At 38.0% G+C, this 24,479-nt stretch overlaps 1 protein-coding gene across 17 annotated transcripts in view; it reads left to right on the forward strand.

The window, feature by feature from the left end:
* Window positions 1–24,479, forward strand: part of ncam1a (neural cell adhesion molecule 1a) — a 272,147-nt gene that overhangs the window by 217,129 nt on the left and 30,539 nt on the right. For 5 of the 17 annotated variants that reach the window (XM_044370545.1, XM_044370547.1, XM_044370554.1 and 2 more), the window contains 4 exons: window positions 6,295–6,479; window positions 7,213–7,309; window positions 10,279–10,446; window positions 13,606–13,731. In XM_044370545.1, the coding sequence (XP_044226480.1) occupies window positions 6,295–6,479; window positions 7,213–7,309; window positions 10,279–10,446; window positions 13,606–13,731 (576 nt within the window). Of the gene's footprint in view, window positions 1–6,294; window positions 6,480–7,212; window positions 7,310–10,278; window positions 10,447–13,605; window positions 13,732–16,519; window positions 16,535–17,052; window positions 17,056–18,219; window positions 18,268–21,203; window positions 21,207–24,479 lie in introns of all 17 variants that reach the window. The other 12 variants (XM_044370539.1, XM_044370542.1, XM_044370552.1 and 9 more) reach the window with 5 other exon arrangements.

Raw genomic sequence — 24,479 nt, forward strand, 5'->3', positions numbered from 1 at the left:
GCAAAGCACAAATAATGGGGTTTTTTTTAATGAATATTTGTTTCATACAAATATTTTTAAAAATATTTGTTAGTTAGAGGTCTGTCTGCAAAGAGGTCAGTCATCAATCAATCAATCAATTTTTATTTATATAGCACCATATCACAACAGAAGTCATCTCAAGGCTCTTTTCACATAGAGCAGGTCAAGACCGTACTCTTTAATATACAGAGACCCAACAATTCCCCCATGAGCAAGCACTTGGCGACAGCGGTAAGGAAAAACTCCCCTTTAACGGGTAGAAACCTCAAGCAGACCCCGGCTCTTGGTGGGCGGCCATCTGCTTTGACCAGTTGGGTTGAGAGAGAGAAAGAGAGAGGGAAAGGGGGAGGGGGGACAGAAGAAAAACAATCACAACAACAACAACAAGCACAAGCAGCAACAGTCAGGGAAGGATGCCATCAGGACTGTGAAGGACCGCGAAGGTTCGGCCCGGGACTCAGGTTTTCCTGTGAGATGAGAAAGCACAAGAAACTCCGGGGAAGAAGCAAAGTTAGTGACATGCATTGATGTTACATGAATGCATACAGATGGAGAGGAGGAGGAGGAGAGAGGAGCTCAGTGCATCATGGGAAGTCCCCCAGCAGTCTAGGCCTATAGCAGCATAACTAAGGGCTGATCCAAGGCGAGCCTGGTCGGCCCTAACTATAAGCTTTATCAAAAAGGAAAGTTTTAAGCCTACTCTTAAACATAGAGAGGGTGTCTGCACCCCGGACTGAATCCGGTAGATGGTTCCATAGAAGAGGAGCCTGATAGCTGAAGGCTCTGCCTCCCATTCTACTTTTAGAGACTGTAGGGACCACCAGTAAGCCTGCATACTGGGAGCGTAGTGTTCTAGTGGGATAATACGGTATTATGAGCTCTTCAAGATATGATGGTGCCTGACCATTAAGGGCTTTGTAAGTTAGGAGAAGGATTTTAAATTCTATTCTAGATTTTACAGGAAGCCAATGCAGTGAAGCTAAAATGGGAGAAATGTGGTCTCTTTTTCTAGTTTTAGTCAGAACATGTGCAGCTGCATTCTGGACCAGCTGGAGAGTCTTTAGAGACTTGTTGGGGCAGCCTGATAATAAGGAATTGCAATAATCCAGCCTAGAAGTAACAAATGCGTGAACTAGTTTTTCTGCATCTTTTAGGGACAGGATGTGCCTGATTTTTGTGATATTACGTAAGTGAAAAAAGGCAGTCCTTGAGATTTGATTTATGTGGGAGTTAAAGGACATATCCTGATCAAAGATAACTCCCAGATTCCTTACGGTGGTGCTGGAGGCCAGGGTAATGCCATCCAGAGTAGCTTTATCATTAGATAATGTGTTTCTAAGGTGTTTAGGGCCAAGCACAATAACTTCAGTTTTATCTGAATTTAGTAGTAGAAAATTGCAGGTCATCCAGGTCTTTATGTCGTTAAGGCATGTTTGGAGTTTGTTTAACTGATTGGGTTCATCTGGCTTCACTGATAAGTATAATTGGGTGTCATCTGTGTAACAATGAAAATTTATGGAGTGTTTCCTAATAATATTACCTAAAGGAAGCATATATAAGGTGAATAGAATTGGTCCAAGTACAGAACCTTGTGGAACTCCGTGTCTAACTTTTGCCTTCACGGAGGATTCATCATTAACATGTACAAACTGAAATCGGTCTGATTTGAGGTGAAGAGTAAAGTTTTAGCTCAGGAGTCAGTGCAGTCGTCTATGATCTGGGAGACTCCAGTTCGAGACGCGGTGTGGGGACCTCCTTCATAAGGTAGTTTATTTATGAACTCTTATTGTAACACTTTAATTTTCTAAAATTAAAAGCGTAATAAAAGCAAAAACAGGATTTTTAAGCCTCTTTCCACTTTTATTCGAATGCAAATATAAATACAAATAATTTTGCTGCCTCAACAAATACAGATACAAATACAAATACTGGGCTCTCTGCACATCCCTAGTCTGGGGAAAGACAAATAGGGAATTTAATACCAAAAAGACTGTGAATTTATAAGATATTCACTTGATTAGACTAACTCCAGACAACTGAAGCCTCATATTAGCTTCCAATAAACTTTTAAATACATTTTTGCACAAAATAAGGACTGTAGATTTTGTCCCCCTTCACTTACATTCAAAGTACATAATGAAGGGATCTCTTAATGGTCAGTATGAACAGGAGGAATGACTACAGCAAGAAAACCCTGTCTCAATGTTCATTGGGCACCTGGCTATTGTTTTAAGACAGACTTGAAAAATTGTGAACCTACCCTTTAAAGTGCTAACTTCCAGCTATAAGGGTCCTTTGAATTGTTCATATCTAGAGTCTACAGTGTAGGACTGGGGGCCCTTTTTTAGCCTTGGGTTTATGTATAAAAAGAGCTACAACTTCTACGTGCATTCACTGGTTGTGGATATAAACATCCTGAAATTAAGGCTGAAGGCAGCACTTTAACTTTACTGTCCAATGTGCTGGAGAACACAGTCAAAACAAGACTGCCCCTAACACTTAACACATTCAGAAGAAACTAACATGCTGTGCCATCAAGCAGACCTACAAACTCAGAAATACCAAGTAAATGAGTCCTATGATGAGTTAGCTTGTGGTTTTCTATGGATTTTCCAATCACTACCTTGACTTACTCAAAGAATATGCTTGGAAAGACTAGATTTGCATAATGGAAGCCAAATCATACTATGATGTTACTTCGAAATCTATCAAATGTTACCTTGGTAAAAAAAAAAAAAAAAAAGAGAGAGAGAGAGAGAGAAATAATGCTAATGAACGCTTAATTGGATTAATGTGTCCTGCTCTCAATGTGCCAGTAATTTGCTCAGCGATACAATCACAATGCAGCGTTGATAGAGTTGTTTGAGAGTTTGCAGTTAGCTTGAGTAATCAGTAAGTAATCAGGTAGTTGATTCACTGTTGCCAAGCAATTATCGATAAGAAAATGTGCTTTGTCTTGAGAGCAACTCTCACTCTGTGTCGTCTCTATCACCACTCGCCCACTCACACAATGAAGATGTTATCTTGAGCATGGAACTTCCTATCTGCTGCACAGCATGATCCCATTAGTTGGATTGAATGTGTCTAGGCTTGCTGCTGAAGGACTGGTAGGAAAGTGTTAATATCTTCTGTTTGTGAGCTCTGTTATCACAGTTGTTGTAGTTTGTTTAGCATGGAAGTCTTATGAAAACACTGTTTGAGCTGTGGGGAGGCCACTTCTTATGTACTTATCTCTGTCCTGCTGGCTGTATAGGTAGATATTTCAACTCATGTGCATATCTTGTATTTTTTTTATCCTTGCCAAGTTCAAGTTCAAGATATTCACAGTTTTAATTGCAATGATGAGACCTGTATTTTAAGTCTAAAGTTGCTGGGAACTGCTGTTTTGTGTCAGTATTGTGTCAGTCTTTCAGTATTTAGTTCACTAACATAAAATTCTGATTAAAGAAATTCTTACACAGGCACAAAATAATGAATAATCATCAAAAAATTACAGCAATGACTGAAATGGTGTTGGTTGAAGCTATAGCTCATTGGGCGCTCCTGTTTCACAATACAAAATTCATGAACAAGTTACTATCCAGACTATAAATACAAGTTATATGTATACGCATGTATACAGACATACAGTGTACATACAGACATTGATACACATACATGGAGCTGTATAGAATAAACACATATCATTCGGTAAAGCACTCTTTTATGAGGCCGTGCTCTAACATAGTACAGTAATAATACCTAACCTGTACATGCTATATATTATCCCTAGTAATTAATGCCACTGTAGCCCTTACTATGTCTTGTACGTATATTATATATTAGGTGACCTACATAAGCATCACTAGCAGATACTTTCCTGCTATTTGCAAACATACCAGCAATCTCACCTACACAGGCAAGGCAGCTTCAGAAATCAAATAGGCAGATTACAGGCACTGTAGTGAGTTAATTAGGCCCAAAAAGCAGCATTGATAGAATGAGAGAGAGTATAATCAGGGCTGCAGGAGATGGAGCATCTATTGACTCAGCCTTGTCCATCAAACAGAGCGGCAGCACATTGCAGAGATTTTCAGGGTCAGAAGTAAAGCATCGGCAGTGTCAGGGACCGCGGCATTTCACAGCGCTCAGGAAGCAAAGCGTACTTCGCTGTATTCAGAAGCACTGCTCAGTGATGTGTGTGAGATCCAATATAAAAAGGAAACAATGCAGGAAAGATTTCTATTATAGCCTCTTACTCCTTGATGATAATGTCAAAAATGAAGGCACAGGATGACAAGTTTTGACCATATGGTATTAATTCAATTCAATGAGCATGTCAAACTAGCTTGGTAAACGGGGGCTTAGACTGTTGCATGAATGGTAGCAGTGTTATTTGTGTCTCTGCAACTATCAAATATAGAGCAGAGGAAAAATAATCTAATATTCATCAAACACAAAATGGACCAGCTAGATTTCTTATAGCAGTTGGAAGTGACAGTGTGCAGCTCTGTTATTTCCATTGACTCAATGCTCTTGCTAACTCATTATTGTGTGTCTATTAGTCTTTCTGTGTAATAATGGCAGGCCTGTGAGACATTGAACTGTGAAACATTGCATTTGCAAGTAAAATCAGCAAAAAGCCGTTCCATAAACCAGCATAGGTCGTCTTTAAAACTCAATAATAAAGGACCTTGCCTTAAATGTATAACACTAAGACAAGAAAACAGCTATTAGGTGACATTAAGTGTTTGTTTACCATTCTGTAAAATAGCAAATTCTGTCAGTATTGCCATGAGTAACCCAGCTGCCTGCAGGAGTGTGTTTAAGTCTTTTTTTGATTAGAGAGGTTCTTAAATGAAGTATCTCACTGATAGCCATGATAAGAGCTGCTGGAAGTCTTTAAATGCTGTTGAAAGGAGCTTCAGGGAATGAAGGAAGTACTGCCAACCCTCAATTCTTTGCTCTCCAATAGAAGACTCAACATGGCCGTTCCTAGCTGACTAATTCCTATCTATCTTGTGGGTTTTTCATACAGAGAAGTGATTGGTTTGGCAGTAATAGGTATATCTGTGTAAAAAGGATATGAGTTAGTGATAAGAGTTAGTGCTTGGTTATAGAAAGATTACATTTAGAGCCCTGTTGATCCCAAACCCAAATGATCTGAAGCAAATATCCTATGTCATGTTGTTTAGTAATGCTTGGATGTACTTTACGCCTTTGGTGTTTACTTTCTTTTTAGATTCATATTTAAAAGAAGCATTTCCAATAGATATTATCTCTAAATGTTGTCTAGTTTAAGTTCAGTTAAATTCTCTTGGTCATGGTCCCCCAATTTTTTCCTCTAAATCTTTCCTTGATCTTATGACAATTTCCAATTTAAGTGGTTAAAAAATGAGAAAGGATGTAAATGATTTGACTATTCAGATTAATTGCACAAATCTACCTTGTAAAATTATGAACGTGCAGTATTTATTATTTATTATTATTTGTTTAAAAGGCATAAAGCCTTGCATTTTGGTTTTCTTGTAATTAGTTGATTACAGTTTCTGTCCTTATACGATACGATAAACTTTATTGTCCCGCTCAGGGAAATTTGTCTTGGACTCTGTAGCTGCACCATGAATGCCTTGACGGCCACAATGACACAAACAATACAACCTCAGCCATACCAACACCAACAATTACATAACATGACAATATTGCACAAATCCCATAACATAATACATACATACACCTCATAAAAAAATCAAGCTAAAAGATCACCATTGTGAAAGCACTGTAAAAATTATATAAAATTATTGCACAAACTTCAGCCTCAAGCAGCATTTTGAGTTTGTAGTGAGGGACTCTGTATCGTCTGCTCGAGGGTAGGAGGTCATACTCTGAATGAAGGATGTGAGAGGGATCATTTACTATCCTCTGGGCTTGCCTAAAAACAGTTTGTTGGTAAGCGGACTGCAGGGTCTGGTAGTCGCTTTTTCCAATTACCTTCATGGCCGTGTGTACCAGATGAGCAAACTTAGTTTTTAGTTTTGCCGTGAGGTTTTCATACCAGGATGACATCCCATATCTCACTAAAAGCACATTAAATTGTCTTAAAAGTAGGACAGCCAGACAGTCACATTTTTAGACTGAACATGGTCATTTGATAGCACCAGATTTTAAATGCATGATTTTTTCCTGGCCAAATGAACCAGATTGAAGGAATAAATGCTTCAGATTGTCAGTAAAGTGTTCCAAACAGGCCTGGTGTGATGTTTACCACCTTCACTCCCCTGTGTGTTGCCGCAGATGCTCCAAAGATTCTCGGTTCAGTGGCAGTGTACACGTGGGAGGGAAACCCAGCCAACATCAGCTGTGAAGTGGAAGCTCACCCTGGAGCCGCTGTGGTTTGGTTCAGAGACGGTCTTCAGCTGCCCACTGCCAACACCACCAACATCAAGATCTACAACACGCCAACCAACAGCTACCTGGAGGTGTGCTGCACTGCCATCTTTATACTGGCATACAAAAGCACAGGAGTTGATATAACACAAAGAGACTGTGTGTTTGTATGACACTTGGAATTGCAGTTTTGGCAGGGCATGTCAGCTTTCTGATAATATTAAATATTGTGCCTGTATCAACAGCAGTTACCTAACAGATAAAGATAAGCCATTAGAAGAAATTATAAATAGCTTTTATTCCACTTAAGTGTTAAATGATTTTACCTGCTTATTTTTAAACAGAGCTTAGCTTTACAAAGGCTTTTTGTCATTTTGAATCTAAAAGACAATTTCCTGGTAATTTGAAATGGATTTTCTGTTTGTTATTGATAGAGTGAAACAGGAAAACAACAGCAGGAAAGATTAGCAAGTCTCCTGAGTCATGACATGAATAGCTAACAGGTAGTTCCAGAGCAACTCTAAACCAAGGATTATGTAGTACACATTGTCGAGTACAGACTGCTAGGCACTATACTAATGAACCAGTGCGTAATGATTAGTTCCTAAATACCTGTACATCTTCATACCGACCACCATCCAAATGAATCACATGTGATCAACCATTAATGAACTGCGCAATGGCACAAAACTAATATCTAATAATTACATCCTAATGATGTACAAATTCAGTTCCTACTGATATTTTTTTTCATATTCACCTGCAATGCCTCGCAACATGATCTGATGTTTGTCTGTGTTTATGTCTTTTTTTTCTGTCTCTCAGGTTACCCCCAACTCTCAGAATGACTTTGGGAGCTACAACTGCACAGCGTCCAATATGATGGGTACAGAGTCCAAGGAGTTCCTTCTTATCCCAGCAGGTTTGTTTTAAAACGAAAACGAGTGTTTTTTTTTCAAATTCATCAAAAATGAAAAAAAAAAGGTATATGATTTAAAATCAAAAATGGGAGTAAGTGGGAAGTATTGCAAGCTTGATAACTTCACAATTTCAAAGGATGTGACATTGAGTGTGATACACCACCCTCCCATTTCTATCTTTACCAAAGCCATACTACAGTACCCAAAATGAATCCAACCACCACAACCAAATGGTCATTTCAAGGTCTTTGGTTTCTAAGGCTCAGCTGTTAACCCCTTATGTTCCCACACAGGAGGTTAACACCTCAGCAATATAACCATGTGCAAAGGCTCAATAGAAGTTATAAATAAAATGTTAAATTCAATGAGACAATTAGCAGATTTGTAGATAAGAGATATTCCTGTATTCCCTGCACAAAAATGGGAACTGATATTATGTTTGCATATGACATGTAGCAGAGTACAGCATATAAATAGAAAAGAAATTTTGACTACGCACTGAACTGTGAGGCACTCCACAGCACAGACTAGATAAGTAATGACAACAATTCAAATCACAATGGAACTGTCCTTTAAATCCCATTTTCTTTGCACCACATTTTGTGTGTAGTAGCTTCAGTTGGTATGCCTAAAGTGACTCCTTCCAACCAGAGTTTGACTAAATAGGTAAAATTTGTCATTACACCTTATTTTCCACATTGATATGTCAAGGGTAATTAGGCAGTCTCTGCATCACATACTAATGGTACTCAATCCAGAAAAGGTCGGGTAGGTTCATCATTACAGGAGACACATGATGCCTAGAAAAAAACTATTAACCTAAAGAAAAAATATAGGATAATTTTCAGCAGTGTTTGTTTGCATGATGTCATTGAGCGACTCTTAGAGGTTTGCAAATATACATAAATGGATTGATGATTAGTTAGTCCCTTCACCTTTTAGCACGGAGATAAACATCCAGTGTTGTTTTGTAATTACCATCACTGAGCAGTGGTTTCAGGACTTCAGAACAAATAACTTTGCTTTTTCTTGACCCATAAGAACCCGGACCCATTTCTCCTTAAAGGAAAATTATGGGGCATATAAAACAGACCAAATGGACCACAAGGAACGCATTTCTGAATTTTTTTTTTTGAAATTCTACCTTCAATGTCAAAGATCTGTAATGTAACATATATGTCATAAATTGTTTTATATCAATTTGTTCAAGAAATGTGGTCAGGACAGGTTAAATGTAATACAGGACATCTTATTAAAGCATCAGAATTGTTAAATGGGTTGAAACCTACCTTTAGTAACAAAAAACAAGCTTTTTAAAATTAGCTGGTTCTGTCACATTTGCTGACCAGGCACACAGCCATTTTGGAAGTGATGTCATGGGTACACAGATTCACACATTGTCACATGACTGCACCAGGATGTTCAGTAGATGTCACTTAGGGGACTTCATGAGTTCAAATCAAGGATGAAGCTGTATAAGGAATTTTCCAGAACATTGAAAGGGTTGGTGACACATGTGTCACCATGGGTTCTTATAGGTTAAAAAGCTACCAGTAGTGCAGCTAAAATTTAAAAGTTGGTGGTGTTGCTAGGCGAGAGATCATGGGGTCAGTTAAATCAAAAGGGTTCATCCTCTGGGGAGCATGAATGTGATCAGAAAATTCATTGGTATTCTATACATTACATTGATTGTGTTGTGTACATCTGGAAATTTTAACTTGATAAAATACCAGAGTAGAGGCCAGGGGGGTCATTCAGTTGATTAGCAGTCATCCTCTGAGGACCATGACCATACTGTATCTCAAGCTAGAGTTAAAGCTGTCTCTGCAAACTCATTCAGACATGTCCAACAGATCTTCAGTAATTGGCTGACCAGAGGCATTGGTACAACAGAGGCATGTAAGCAGTGCAGTTGTGAAAGAGGCTGATTTGGAGTGGGCCATTATCAGTAGGTGGTGCAGGGGCTGGTATCAATCAGAGCCAATCACATCAGATCTTCTAATGCCATTAAATGCAATTATCTCGCTGCCAAAGCAAATAAACAGTTTAGTAACACAGAAGAGAGTCCAGCTTGGCTTCTTCTGAAGGGAAACTGATATTCTATTTTTGATGTCACAAGACACAAATATGCATTAAGTCTGCACCCCAACATTGAAGAGATACTGAAATCCGTGTCATTGTATTTGGTTTTGAAGACTCTCACACAATAACCAGATGTTTTTCTTATCTTTTAATGACTAGCTTATTATAAAAGATTAAATAAGCAATTCAAGAAGTCTCATTGAGATCTCTGAAGGTTGGTTTTACAAGAGAGACCTGAGAATAGATATCATAACAAAATAACAACATTACAACAAGACATCACAAAGCATTCACTTACAGACACACTAATTAACACTGTCACAGACTCAGTGATTAAAATATTCACAAGTATAATTGAGGAAGTCAGTGAGTAGAACTTAAACACCTATGTAAAGCAATGAGTGTCTTTTTCACAGAACTCACAGTGGTGAGTGAGATAATTATCATGATGACACTGTAGTATCTGGCGTCCTCTGGCTTAAATGGCAACATTATGAGCAATATACCCTTATATAAAACGTTTTCATAGTAAAAGTTTTAGAAAGAGAGATGCTATAGATGCAAACACACTAGAAAAAAACATTATTGTAAGAAAATGTCACTGCTGCCAGTCAACCAGTAGTCTGTTTAAGCCATTAACAACACTATACATATGAACTCCATGCAAAAAAATCCTGTTTATGTGACTAAAGTACTTGTTATTGTTATTGGAAATTGCCATTTTTTAATTGTCAAGTTGTTAAATGTAGTTTGTGGATCTTACAGTACATTATATTCAATATAATCAGTGCAATCTATTGGCTAGTCCTTGCAGTAATGCTAGCTTTTGAAATTTGTTATTGAAAAGAGAAATAAAACACATTTTCTTTTTATCTGGGCTCTGTTGCAGAGGTTCCATCATCGCCAGAAATTATACAAGTGGACCCTTTCTCCAGCACAGCAGTGGTAGAGTTTGAGGAGCCGGAGTCCTTCGGTGGTGTGCCCATTATCCAGTACAGAGTAGAATGGCGTGTGCCCAGCCAGGACTGGACTGGCAAGGAGTACAATGTCGAAGACTGTGAGTCAAACATCTCTCCTTACCAAAGTTTACCTTTCTTTCATCAGCTGTTGTGTGCATCCTCTTGGCTATGTTAAACTCTGTGCACAGAAAATATTACACACATCATTTCACAAGAATTGTTTTTATGAGCTTATATTTCAACATTATATTTTCTCAACAGCTGATCAGATACGCCTGCTTTGATATGTTGACAGAAGGTATACATTTTAGTGCCTAATGCGATTCAGTGTTGAATTAAAAAAATGTACATTTAATTTAGCCAAGTGGATGCAAGAATGTCATTTAATTCTGTCTTCAGGGTCAGTGTTTTCTGCAATCTGTTAGGATTTATCACATGCATCAGATTTTACCTCTTAATCATAAGATTTAAACTTTTGGAATATCAAGGTAATCCACTGATTGTTGTCTGTAACTGTGACTTTTCAGCATGAAAAATATATTTGTAGAATATAGTGAAAAAAAAAACATGGACATTTTTCCTTAATGGAAACTCGTCACAGCAGTGTTGAGCACTCGTTCTTTCCACACACACAATGGCAAAATGCAAGCACAGTATATATACGTCATCTCCTACAGCCTGATAATGTGAGTATTAAAGTGATAAGCACCCATAAATGTCCAAGCCTTTTATACAGACACTCTCCTCTTTCCATTCATATACAGGTATTGACATTCTGTGGACATACAGACAAATATATATATATTATTATTGTTATTTTATCTATTTTTTTCACATCTACTTTAAGGAAAATGGGCAAAAACTGCAGAAAACACCCCAGTTATCAACAACTGTTAATCCGAACTTGACAGCACAGCTGATGTTAGGAGAAGAGGTGGAACACAGTGTAGTCTAAATGACAGTCAGCTCAGACTACTGACAGGCCCCTGATAATATCCCTGTCCCACTGAGGTTTGTGGCTCTTACATATCCGGCTGGTTCTTGTCCTGTATGCCACATGGGACACATCACTCGGTGGCTGACAGGCTCTGCTGTCAGCTCAAGGCCCAAGAGCTGCCTGTCATGTGATCATATACACAAAACACATGCACACACACACCCACAGTAAATGTTACCAAAAATATTTTATGAAGCCACATCAGCTAATCCACATCTGATAAACCAGAGCCTTTCCAACACCCTCGTATACTGAATGGACATTGTCTGTTGCCCTTTACAGTGCTTGCAGTGTATTTACGTTCATTTGTATAATACTACTCCTAATACTAAAGGGATACCTAATTAAACTACAACATGCCAGGTAGGAAGGAAGTATATTGTTACTGATGGCTGAAATGCGCCAATAAAAAGGCTATTGAGTTTCAAGTGTCTATGACAATATTATGAACCAGGGCTGCCATCACATGTTTGAAAGAAGTACTGCCAGAAGTACATACTACACCCATCAGTAAGAAAAATATAGAATATTGTCAGCCTTATCCTTTAATGGTTGCATAGGCGTCATTGTTATGTAGACAAACACAAGGCAAAATAAGTCTGCTTTATCAGGGTTCAATTTGATGAATAGACAGCTTGGACACAATTTTGAAATTTTGCATTTGTCAATAATACATAAAGTAAATACTGTCTTTTCAAATACAACAAGATTATTATGTAGTTCCTGGGTTCCCTCATTTGTATAACCCTTAAAGGAAATAAATACAAACAAACAAAGTGCTGCTTTACACAAAGTCACATCAATTGTTGGAGAACATCTTAGGTTACTTTTTTATACAATGTTTGATATTTGTTCAGTTGTCTTCACCATTACTCTGGACAAGGTCCACAGACCTCTCAGTCAGCAGTTTTCATGAGGACTATTTCTTCGGTAAGAGGTAGTTCCACTTAAAACTGTTCAAGGGGAGGCCTGGGGATGATCCTGAGTAATGAGGAGACCGTTTCGGGACATTTTTTGACACATTGTACTGCTTTGACAATTTTTAAAATGTAAGTTTTCAGTTCTATGAGCTCCACAATCCATATTCTATTCACCTCCATTTTATTTGGGTGGAAACAAGACAAGTCAGACAGATCGCTCAAAACCTGGGCAAACAACTTGTTGAGGTTACACTTGGGGTTTATTTGTGGATTTATTTAATGCGAAACAGGTTGCATATTGCAGCTTTAGGTCAGTAACCATAACAGCAATCATTTATGCTAATTATTGCCTTAATACCTTCAAAGATTGATTTCTCTGACATCAGTACACATTCCTTGATGCTGCAGTAAGCATGCAATAAGGCAACACAATGATAACCAAAGTCAGTCAAATTTGTAACAATTGTTATGATTTGTGGAGATAATCTTTTAGTTAAGCTGAGGAAACCAGTTTGTGATAATCACTGGCAAATTACTCCAAGCAGTAACATTAGTTTTACTGATACAATTTCCAATATGACATCTCTAGCACCACATACTGCACACAGGAAATAATATTTCACCCATTCACAGTGTCCGATAATCCCGACAATTCAGAGCCTCCAGTAGTGATACCACAGCTGCTGCTGCCGTGCATGAGGTGTGAGGTCCCATTCCCTGCTGCTTGCAGGATTAATTTGATTGATTTTTTTATCCACTGAAAGTGAAGAAGTAGATTGGTACACACAGCCTAAAACAAACACAACAAAACAACAGGAAGACGTAATGTAGTATATGCTGTACAAACAATTGTAGTGAATGCAAGAAGAGTAGGAAGAGCAAGCAAATAGTGAGCCAAAGAAACAAAAAACAAAAACAGACAATGTCAAAAAATTTCAATAGTTTGTTATAGCAAGCAAACCAAGTGCTCTGACTATTAGTGTAAAAAAAGGCTTTGTTTAAATACATTAATTTCATTTACTTTATCTGGATTGCCATTAGCTTCCACAAAATGGTTCATAGTTTTCCTGGATTACACATAAAAGAATAATAAACATCAATTTAATATCACACAGAATCAATGCAACAACAAAAGGCAAAACAAGCCAAACACAAATACCAGAAAACAAGTGATTTATGATTTTGTAAATGAGAAATAAAGTTATATATATATATATACACATATAGACCAATAAAGACCAATAAAAATCTACTGTATTGTTCCTCTAGTCTTGGTTTACTATTTCTTGGATCACTGTATACAGTTCATGCATGGAATAACACCAGCTTGCCTCCAACAGACATGACGAAGATCACCATCACTGGCCTGAAACCAGAGACCACCTACGAGGTCAAGATGTCTGCCACCAATGGCAAAGGCGAAGGCGAGAGCAGCTCGCCTACCGTTTTCACGACTGAGCCAGTCCGTAAGTACTGCCCTTGCTGCCCATGTCCCTGCTCTCAGTAAGCGCTCCTCTGACCCTTGTGCTCTGAACCTAATACTTTTGCTCAATCCACCTCCTGTTCATGTCAAGCTGAAACCAGATGCTTTCACCCCCACAGTCCTCTTTTTCTCACGCCAAGCCCCAGTGCAGTCCTTTTCCAGCCAAGCTAGAAGAAATGATTATTCCTGATGCTGCTGACATTTAATAATCCAACTCGGTTAATAGTGTTAACTAAACAAAGCATACCCTGTGTATCCTTTACCAATGAACAGTATTATTTGCCTCTTTACACTTGAATGTATGTGGTGTATAAGGCAGACCTTGCCTCTTTCCATTACCTTGCCTTCTTAGCCCACAACTCTGATGATTTAGTCAAGCTCTCTTCAAGTATTTTTGTGCTTTTAAGGCTGATTTATACTTCAGTGTGAAAAGGTATTCTTTATCTTTCAATGACAGCACGCATTCTTAGTTTAGCGGTCACTGAAGCTTGTGTATATTTTGTGAAGGAAATGGCAGCAGATGATGAAATGTTGGGTATTTTGGAGGTGAAGAAAATGTTTATATTTAACTGTGTTTGGGGGAAAGGAAGCAAGGAGAAGAGTCATCTTACCGGCACAGAGCAAGGTAGATACAAGGAGAGGATGTTCTATATTAAATAATGATCTCTTGGATTTGGCTCATATCTATCCCATAAGTGCTTAATATAGTACAAAATAATGGTATAGACTGACTTGACACATTGTAATAGACACTTGAAATGTGAGAAAAGGGTCTCACTCCTCACAACAGCTGATTAGTTTGACCATGGGCATCTAACTTTAAAATCAGAGATTTAATGGAGGAAACCAAAAGGAAGACTGTGTATTTCTTGTGCCATGTTTTAGGACAGATTATTGGTATTGGTTCTTAAACAGTTTATGAAAGACAACTCAGTATTATAAGGCAGTCACACAAGAAAGTCACAGCCAGCATAAGAAAGTTCACATAATATGGTTAGGTGCTAGTCTCAAACACAGGCAATGAAGGGAAACTTGGAGTTTAAAAGATAATTCAGCTTTATTACAACATGGGTCTTATTAATGAAGCGACGCCTGCGAGCTAATTCAGGCAGACCAACTCGAGATGCCGTCCCACTCTCATGCTATACTCCCCTCGCTGTAACATATATCCAACACTTATATTCATGGCGGTGTATTTAAGCCGTCAGTGTTCTGCTCACACTTTGCTGCAAACCTGCTGCCACACTACTCACATCCTTTTTTTTTCCACCTGTATCTATTCAGCGGGGAGTTTCACTGAGAACAATGCTCTTTTTTCAGGAACACTCTGAATACACAGTTATGCATTCACACTTGAAAACTGTCCAGTACAACCACAGTCTGATCTACTGGCCACTGGGCAGCTCTACATGAGCAGTCGGGGTTAGGGGCCTTGCTCTGGAGCACCTTGGTAGTGGTAATGAGGGGCGAGTGATTTATCCTGCCAGTCCAGGGAATTGAACTGGCGACCTTCTGTTCACAAGCTCGCTTCTCTCATCTTTAGCTCTTACTGCTTGCTTGAGTTTCCTAACTGAATTGTAGTTTTGGCTATGATAACATCGTACTCACCAAATAAATTAAGAAACACAGTCAGACAGTCAGACGATCAGACAGGCTGTAAACAAGCCAGCAGTTTATCTAGATGAATAAGTCACTTTATGTGGAGGTAAGTAACGTGTATCTTGTACATCCTGTGCTGGAAAGCTGTGTGTGCACAACAGCAGTGAGGATTTTACCGTTTTCTGCTTTTATTTTCCGATAGTCTCACCATTTTTTCACCCACCAGACTTTTTTTTTTAGCAATGTCACCACGTTCGTAATTAAGATGGTGAGATATATGTTATTATGTGTTATTTTGTTATTATTACCGATTTAAATGATGGCCAAAACTATGATAATAAGACCCAAGTCATAATAAAACAGTATTATCGTTTAATACATCTATCCACTGCAGCATTAGTTTAGCCAGGCTACAATCAAAAGTCAGCAGACCTATTTCTTAGTCAGCATTTCAAATCAGAGTCATAAATAAATCTTTGTTTTAGTTTGTACCAGCCTCTATGTCACACATCCATCTGTGCTTAATCACCCCAGGGCTTCTGTAGAAAATCCTCCTCATTTTGCCTGATTAGCTAAAGGCAAGAGTCTTTGTTCTACTTCAAGATGTTTCAGCAAAAAAGAAAAAAACAGTGTCTGATGTAAACTGTATATTCAGTTTATACGAGTCTACATAGAGCTTTGTAGAAACTTTAGGTTGTGCTTAAACTGTATTTCCTGTATCAGTTACGGGATTTAAAAGAACAAAGACACTAAGGAATCCATTTAGATTGTACACATGTCATTTGATGGCTTACATTACATTAGAGTAGCAGTGTTGTCATACAGAAACCCCTTTTGTCCTTTTAACAAAACACTGAATCCATAGAACAACCAAAGTCACATCTGAGCTTGAAGTCTTTTAAAAGACAAATTTCTAATTTAATGAGTAACAGTATTAGTATTGTCAAAGTCAAAGTTATCTGCAAACAAACAAAGAGAAGTGAGACTTGCTACAGGCAGTGGATTCAATAAGACAAAGTAGCAGGGTGACAGCAGGTTAATGATGCGGCAGAACAGAATTGCCCTCTATCATTGTTCATATTTCTCATTTCATTGTCTTTGTTTCTTCTCTTTGTGTTATTGTTTTCTCATCATCGTTTTCCATCTGTTCTGTATTCCATTGGACTTCTCAGAGTATTCTTTCACAAGTAAGTTTCTTTTCGCCCTGTTCTGTCTGCATTATTTTCTTCTGTAGTGGATCTCTTCCATTTGCCTTTATTTGCTTTACTTTGAGCATTATCTCTGTATTAAAACACTGCTTTAATGACTGAAGAAACATTATGTGAAACTAACAGCGTTCATGATCTAATGATGTCTTGTCCTCCATGAAAAGTTCCACAGAAATCATTGCACTATGCCTTAAAATCATGATTTGTCTTTTCTTAATTGGATACCAGTACTCATTCATTACCTGTTGGACTATTTTTCCAGACAGCATTCCATTTCATTACTCTAATGTGGTTTCAGGTTTGTGAAGCAGTGTTATAGATTGATATGACAGACTCATAGCTTGTAGCAAGTGAGTGATTTTGTACTATAGTCCTTAATGCTACCTTTGCTTCTTTAGTATTGCTTGTTTGTAGCATCTTTCTTTTAGTGTCTCTCTAGTTTAAAATATATTGCACTTGTGCACTGCAGCAATTCAGCTCTGCAGTGATCTTTAAAGAAGGTAAACAACAAAGTAGAACAGAGGTGTATTATCATAAAATAATCAATGTGAAAAGACGAAGATACTTACTGGTAATAATGTTAAAAGTTTGGAATCTTTGTGCATAAATGGTCCCATATGGAAACATAAAAATTAGATGTTTAGGCCTTAAATACCCATAAATAATTAGGATTCCCTTTTGTGCTCATGATGTGTTTTTATTTCAGTATTGTTATTTCGCCATTCGACTTAAAGCCACATGTATCTCAGAGGTCACAAGAATACATAAGAAAGACTGTAAATGGCTTCCTAGTTTCTATTGGGGTGTAGAAAAGGTGTAGAGCTGTAGCTTTCTATTAACACATCACAACTGTGACCATTGTGCAGCAGTCCACATGGTCTATAAGCAAATCTTCAACAAGTATGTTTACATTCACACTAGTATCCCAGTTAGGTGTTTTATTCTGGCTTGGACCATATTCGTCATCTGACCAAGAGAAACCTGGTTATTCAGGTCCCCATGTACAGGTTTTTGATTGTGATAACATAGGATTTAATTACTTAAAGTGTCAGAGTAGAAATCTAATATGTGTTGCAGTGGAATTGGGTTATAAGAATATAACTGAGTTTTTTAGGGGATGATATTAGATTTGGTTTTACTGCATGTAAATATACTGTACATGGAGATAACAGGTGTAGAGTTCAGTTATGTTGAGGAGTAATCAATCACCTGAGCCCAGCTGAGGTGATGATATCAACAAGAACGCTGTTGTCTCAATTGTACTGTGTTGTGTTCTTGCAAGTTTGGACTCCCAAGTTCAACTTTCCAAGTTCCAACTCCAAAGAACTTTGGTACCAGGTACCTGCATTTAGAAAGGTCATATGTCTTATGTGTATTGTGGCCAATACAGTGTTAATGACTGCAGTATATTTGAAAATATAAAATGTGTCCATTCTTTGACATATTAGTTCACATGGACGTTCCCATTGCACAGGATGTAATACAAAAAGCTATGAGCTGCCCATGAAAAAACAACAGGAGTCATTGTGCCACATAAATGTTCCAGAGGAATTCATTATAACCAAGATAGTATAAAAACAAAGCAAAAAAAACAAAACAAGCATTACATTCGTCTTGTTAAGGAGAATTCTAGCACCTCTCACCATGTTCTCACCATCTTTCAGTTTCATCAGAGACACCACCCCCTATCGCTGCCACCAGTATGGCCCTTAGTGAGTATGCCAGTCCAGCAGTGTGCAGTGTGTCTCTCTCCACTTCTATGTCTCTTACCTGCTTGGCCTCACAGTTAGTGTAGATGTTCATTCATTACTGTCGTGGCTCATAAAAGGGCTCATCTACTTCTGCAGGTAGAGTGTAGCAAAACAACAAAATGAGTCGGCAACTTACTGGCTTTGCTAACTGGCTTGAGTTCTAATAGATTTTACTAACATTTGTCAAGGACATGAAGGTTTCCCTTCTAACGGCCTGACTATATGATATTATGTGTGACATAATTGACACAACGTACCTGTTCATGAAGATCCAAATCACAGTGAAAGACCCTGGTAGATTGGTGGCTGCACAACTCCATGCTGACACTTAAGTGATTTTTTTTTTTTTTTTTATAATAGGTACCATATTGGGAGTAAATTTAGTTGATTGATAGTAGAATCATGACACCATATCATACACTGTGTTCAGTAATAACCCGTGCTAACGTTTTTTTGAAACTACGCCATGCTAACAACTTATGATGTCTTTGTCTCGTATAAAATTTACTGTAGGTACCATTAATGTTGACAACAAACTGGTAAATGCAACTGAAAACTCCAACCCAGTGGTAGATAGTACAGACGTATCTGCAGTTTAACAAATATTGATGTCTTAAATTAGTCAAAGTTGCTAAACACTAATTTTGTCATCGACACTATTTTACCGCCTTATCTCCTACTGCCTTTATTACAACAATGGGGTAGCTGAGGAGGCTTGATTGTTTGGTGGGTTTAGATGAAATGTATGCTTTGTTGCTTGCTAAGGTGAGGTAGCTGAGGAAGATTGGTCGGTTTGTTTGGTGGCTCAAGCAGCATGCTTGCTAGTTTATCATCTTGTTCGCTGGCTATTGTTAGCTAGCGTGTTGTTAGCTGATAGTGATAGCTGGTGATGATATTATTTATATAGTGCCAAATCATAACAGAAATTATCTCAGGGCGCCTTTTATATAGAGCAGGTCTAGAGCGTACTCTTTATTTTTCAGAGACATTCCTCCATGAGCAAAAACTTGGTAACAGCGGCAAGGAAAAACTCCTTTTATAGACAGATGTAGATATGGATATAGATATAGGTATAGATATAGACAGAGGTGTATGCCTCTGTTGCTTTGTTGCTGCTTTTTTGTATCATTGCTCAAGCAGCGTGCTGCAGTGAAGGCCGGGTAGCTTAAAGATTCAAAGGCAGTTTAATGGGACATTAGGTCAGGGTTAGAGAATGGTGTCACCCGTCACAGGTGACTAGATTTATGATGGCACAGCTACCTAGATACCCACTGCAGGGCCTAATGATAGGTCAAAACATCATTTAGCATTTATACTGGTTTTCCACAGGAATGTTCATCCAACAGTGTAACCTGTAACAGCTAAACACTACATCAAAATGTATTCAGTGTGCAAATAACACTTTTAACACTTATTAGTAAAACTTACAGTCGCCATCTTGGATTGTGCAATTGCCCCCCACTTTCTACTACCTACCAAGCTTATGTTTGCCTCTTTGCCATCAAATGTTAGTAAAAAACAATGGATAATCTGTCACTGTAGACTTTGAATTTTTCTGAGAGCCCTCTCAATGTTTCTCAGTTTGTGTCTGTGTAGCTTAGATACAGTGATACAGTTATGACAGTGCAGTTTGCACTAATCTTGTGAAGTCGGCCTGTCTATACAAACAATAATGTAAAGGAGATTCATTTTCTTGCTGTGATAATGCGCACTTTATACAACCAGGTAATACACAGAGGCGGGCGGGCCTGCTTTGCCTGTTTCGAAAACCTCAGCAGCCAGTGAAGTAACAGAGGGGTGACAGTGATCAGCAACACTTGCATTCCCCCTCTGATATTTTATGGTTATTTTGTACTACTATTTTGTTACTACCTAAACTGATTGCTTTAATTTGTGGTTTCACACAAAACCTAAAGCAAAATTTGAGATAACAGTGTGCAGTGTGTAAACAAACATGGTTTGTGTATTTCATACAAGTTTAATGGAGTAATTGTTGCATGTCTATTGTTCTACTTGTGTCGCTGATGTCCTTTCAATGTCCCTAACTCAATCTCTACCTTTGAACAAACTTTTAATAACATTTGTCAGATAAGACAGCCTTGGCTTTACATTAGATTCAGGATGTAGTTGTTCATGTGCTCCAGCAACTACACAGTGTCACAAACGCTTTTAGACAGTCATCTGATGCAGACCTTATTTCTCCTGATGTTTCATGTGTTTACTGTTGTCTGCTGTGTTGTGTACCATATTTAGTTGGCATGGTATGTATTCCCAAGGATGCAGAGTTTCCTCTGTTCTTCTTCTGATTTATTGTTTGTCCCAAGGGCACCAAGCATATGGCTGCATTTTCCTTATCTTTAATTTGTCTTTAATGGCCATTATGGTGTTAGAGCGGACCATAGTTCAATTTCACATTGGGCATTAATGTTGCTATGTAAAAAAAAAAAAATAGAATGAAAAAAAAATCAGAGGAAAAACTGTTGATTATCTGGATGCATGAAGCAATTCTGGGTGTTCAGTTTTGGTTGTGTTAAATCTATATGTTAAAATCGAAATCAGTGTATTTGTTTGTTTATTTATGCTGTGAAATTCTACATATTTTCAACAACCAAAACTAAAAAAAACTGCAACTGCTTCATATATTCAGCAACATGTTTTTTATATGTATTCAAAAAAAATCTGTTTATCTATTTATGTGTTTCTTTTTGTTGTTTGTGTTCTTTTTGTATCATTTTGTCTTTAACATTCTCCTTCATTTTGTTAATTTTGTTGACCTTCTCATCATTCCAAAAATGTTTTGTGTGTTTCCCATGTCGTCCCTCCCCCCAACCCAATCATGTGACTTTGTCATGTGGCTCTTGCATGGTGCTGATGATGTCGTCTTCGCTGGCCAACAGAAGGTAATTTTTTTTTTTTTAGTTTGAGATTACAAGATCAGTAATGATCGTTCAGAAGACATTTGTAAAATTAGACTCATAGATGAGGCATTAAAACACTTTCAGTTTTATTTGCCAATTTTTCATCCATCTCTATGCCATTCTGTAAACATGTAGTAAATATTTAGTAAACATACACTACTTCATTTCAACAGTATTTCATCTCCAGTCATCTTATGACTTTTCTTCTTGCCAATTATGGTCCTTTTTTATCATTTTCCATTGCAATCACAAAGTAACAATTCAAGACTATTCTCTTGTTAGTGCCTTGTTAAAGATTCATACTGTATGGACAATCTAATAATATATGAAATACAAACCAGGGCCACATTCTTTGTATCGTGATTAATTGAGCTCAGTGCCTTCTGCTTGCATTTACACCTACATTACTGTACCATTATTTTTGTCCTTATACAGATAAGATATTCAGATACAGATTGCATCTTAATACCAAGTAGAAAAAGGGTCCCCAGTGCTAGCTAAGATGTAGCTGAAACTATTCAACTCAAATTGCAAAAGTGCAGGTTAAATAAGCCCAACTTAAATAACAAACTTTTAAAACTTTCAAAACTTTTAATTTTACTCATCTGTGAACTCACATAAGCATTCACATGCTGCTTATGGCTGCTCCTTTCTGTAGAGGCACCAAGAAAAATGTAATCTATGTTGGATGGATTACTAAACTCATACCACTGGAAAGGAAATGTATACATCTTTAAAACACACCAAAATATGTTTGTTTTAGTAAATTGCAATGATGCAACAAGAGCTATAGATTCAATTGTAATTGGGCTCACACATTTCATTCCATTGTTTCGTTTTTTTTTTCATTTGATCTTACTTTAGATTAGTTCTCTCACTTTGGTTTTATCAGAAGCCAAGATTGTTCCAGCCAATCAATACGTTATGTGACTTGCAAAGAATCAGGCACAACAGGGTTAGTACAGTTTAATTTAATCCCAACACACTTCATGTCATGTAATTGTTAATTCTCCAGTGTATTTTTTTCTTGTTGTGCTTGTTTATATTCGACCTTGACTAGAAACAGCCTAGCTTTTTTTATCCTAACTTTAAATTGTACCATAATTTGCTTACAGGTGGCATTAATGGTCAAATTGCAGATTTTACTTTGTGAAACCTGCATAGTCATTACATTAAAAATGTATTGTTATGTTTTTTGCCATTGTATTTTGAATTGCATTTATACAAGAGTACCTTCACAATGTGCCACCTATTGTAATCTGCATCGCATGCACTGTTAAACGTAGCCCACATACTCACCCATGAAACTAATTTCTATTTTACTCCGAATGATTTACTCTACAGTAGCTATCTGTGTTTTACTGAATGGACTCACAGCAGCCCATTACATTACTGCTGCATGCAAGTTTATTTCCTCTTTCTTGTTGCATTCTTCTTCTTGTTCTGTTGTTTCCCAATGAAAATGCTGTTTGTGTCTGCATGTGTCTGCATCTTTGGTGTCTTGTTGGTACTTCCATTTCTACATATACATGCTAAATGCAACAGTATTGAAAGGTATGGCAAAGGCTTTGTAAAGGCTACTGGTGTCGCATTCTTTCTTCACAATAATTGATATCAGTATTGGTGCAAACGCGGCTGTTACATTAAGATTTTCAGCATTAAATATTGCATCAGAAGGAATTATGAACCCACACCACTGACTAAAATAATGTCTGTATCCCACAGCATGTTTTTTTTCCTATAACTCATGTTCAATTCTAACCACTTACCTCTCAATGTATGCTGGAAGATGAGGGAGGATGCTGTATTAGGTCGGGCTACACGTGGAACCATGTCCGTTAAACATGTGTCAGTGTGAGTGCTCCACATGTTGCCCCTCCTCATGTTTAGCAGTGCCCAAAATATCCAGCCTGCATGAAAGAGCTTCTCATTCTAACAACCCCTCTCTCTGTTTTAGCCTCAGAAATAATGTACCCAACCCAGAATGATGCTCATGAATAACAATACTGAATGTACTAATGTCTACTTGTCCCCATGTTTCTGCTGCGTTTACTAACTAATAATGTCTGATTCATTCAGCATATGCCATGCTCACTCCAGTCTAGTTGAATGCAGTTTTCAGGCTGTGCGCTCAGATGATACCATATGATCAAGAAGAAGTGCCTTCATGCATTCTCATTCACAACCACTAATGTTGTTTGAAACGTTAAATACTGTGTCTGGAAATGTGAACACTGACATCTTTTTCTGTGTCCATTTGAAATGTATGCAAGACTTTAATGTTTTTTTGTTTTTCCTTGCCTACTCACTGATTTGCTAGCAAAAGGCATGTATGTAAATCTGCATCATGTGTTACATAATATAAGATTATGTAAAGACTTTTGTTCTTTCCACCTGCTCATAGGCAGTCAATATCAAATTGCTAGCACAGGACAAAGGCTGAAGTCAGTTGAATAATATTATAACACGGCCGACTGTGTGTAACCAATTTGTACATAATTGATGAATTTGGGTTGTTAGCCTCCTCCCTTACAGCCCTTACAATGGCATGGGAGTAAAAGCCAGCATCACTCCACATGCACACAAAACACCTCGACCGTCCATCCCACAAGACTATGTAAATGTTATTAAAAGTAATAGAGTAACATGTCCAATCAGTCTGTACAGGCTCATTAGCTAGCAACCCAGAAGCCATTACTCTGGAGGACAGAGCAGATAATGAGGAGCCACAAGGAGAACAACACTTCAGCGATGGTTCTGAGGCAACCACACTGCCCTCTGTCCATGGATATATAATAAGAGCTGGATAGGGCGCCACCGCTCAGCCTTGCAGCTAATTTTTCCCAGTGGCCACTCGCGGCACTGCAGCGAAAAATCCCCCTGCGGCCCAAAAAGGATTTTCCCCATAGACCACCATTATAAAAGAGACATCTGTAAAACTGTTGACAGGATGCCTCAAACTGTAACCAACATCAATTATGACTCTTTCTATTATGAACTTTCGATCCATGGAGGTTTTATGTTTGTAAAACTTTCCTCGAGCTGAGAAAAGCGATTTAAAAATCTGTGATGTTATCACAATGTAAAGTCTATGGGCTGAGTGGGAATTCACGGGCGGGGCCAGCGGGGGAAACACTACTGTGCATATTCAGTGGGCCACAAACTCTGAAGCAAGCCCGGAAGCTAGAAACTTTTTTTGGCGTAAGTGCCAGGCGAGCAACTCCTATAGGACTGAATGGGCGCCATTTTTAGTCC

Source organism: Thunnus albacares, chromosome 13 (genome assembly GCF_914725855.1).
Source record: "Thunnus albacares chromosome 13, fThuAlb1.1, whole genome shotgun sequence".
NCBI lineage: Eukaryota > Metazoa > Chordata > Actinopteri > Scombriformes > Scombridae > Thunnus > Thunnus albacares.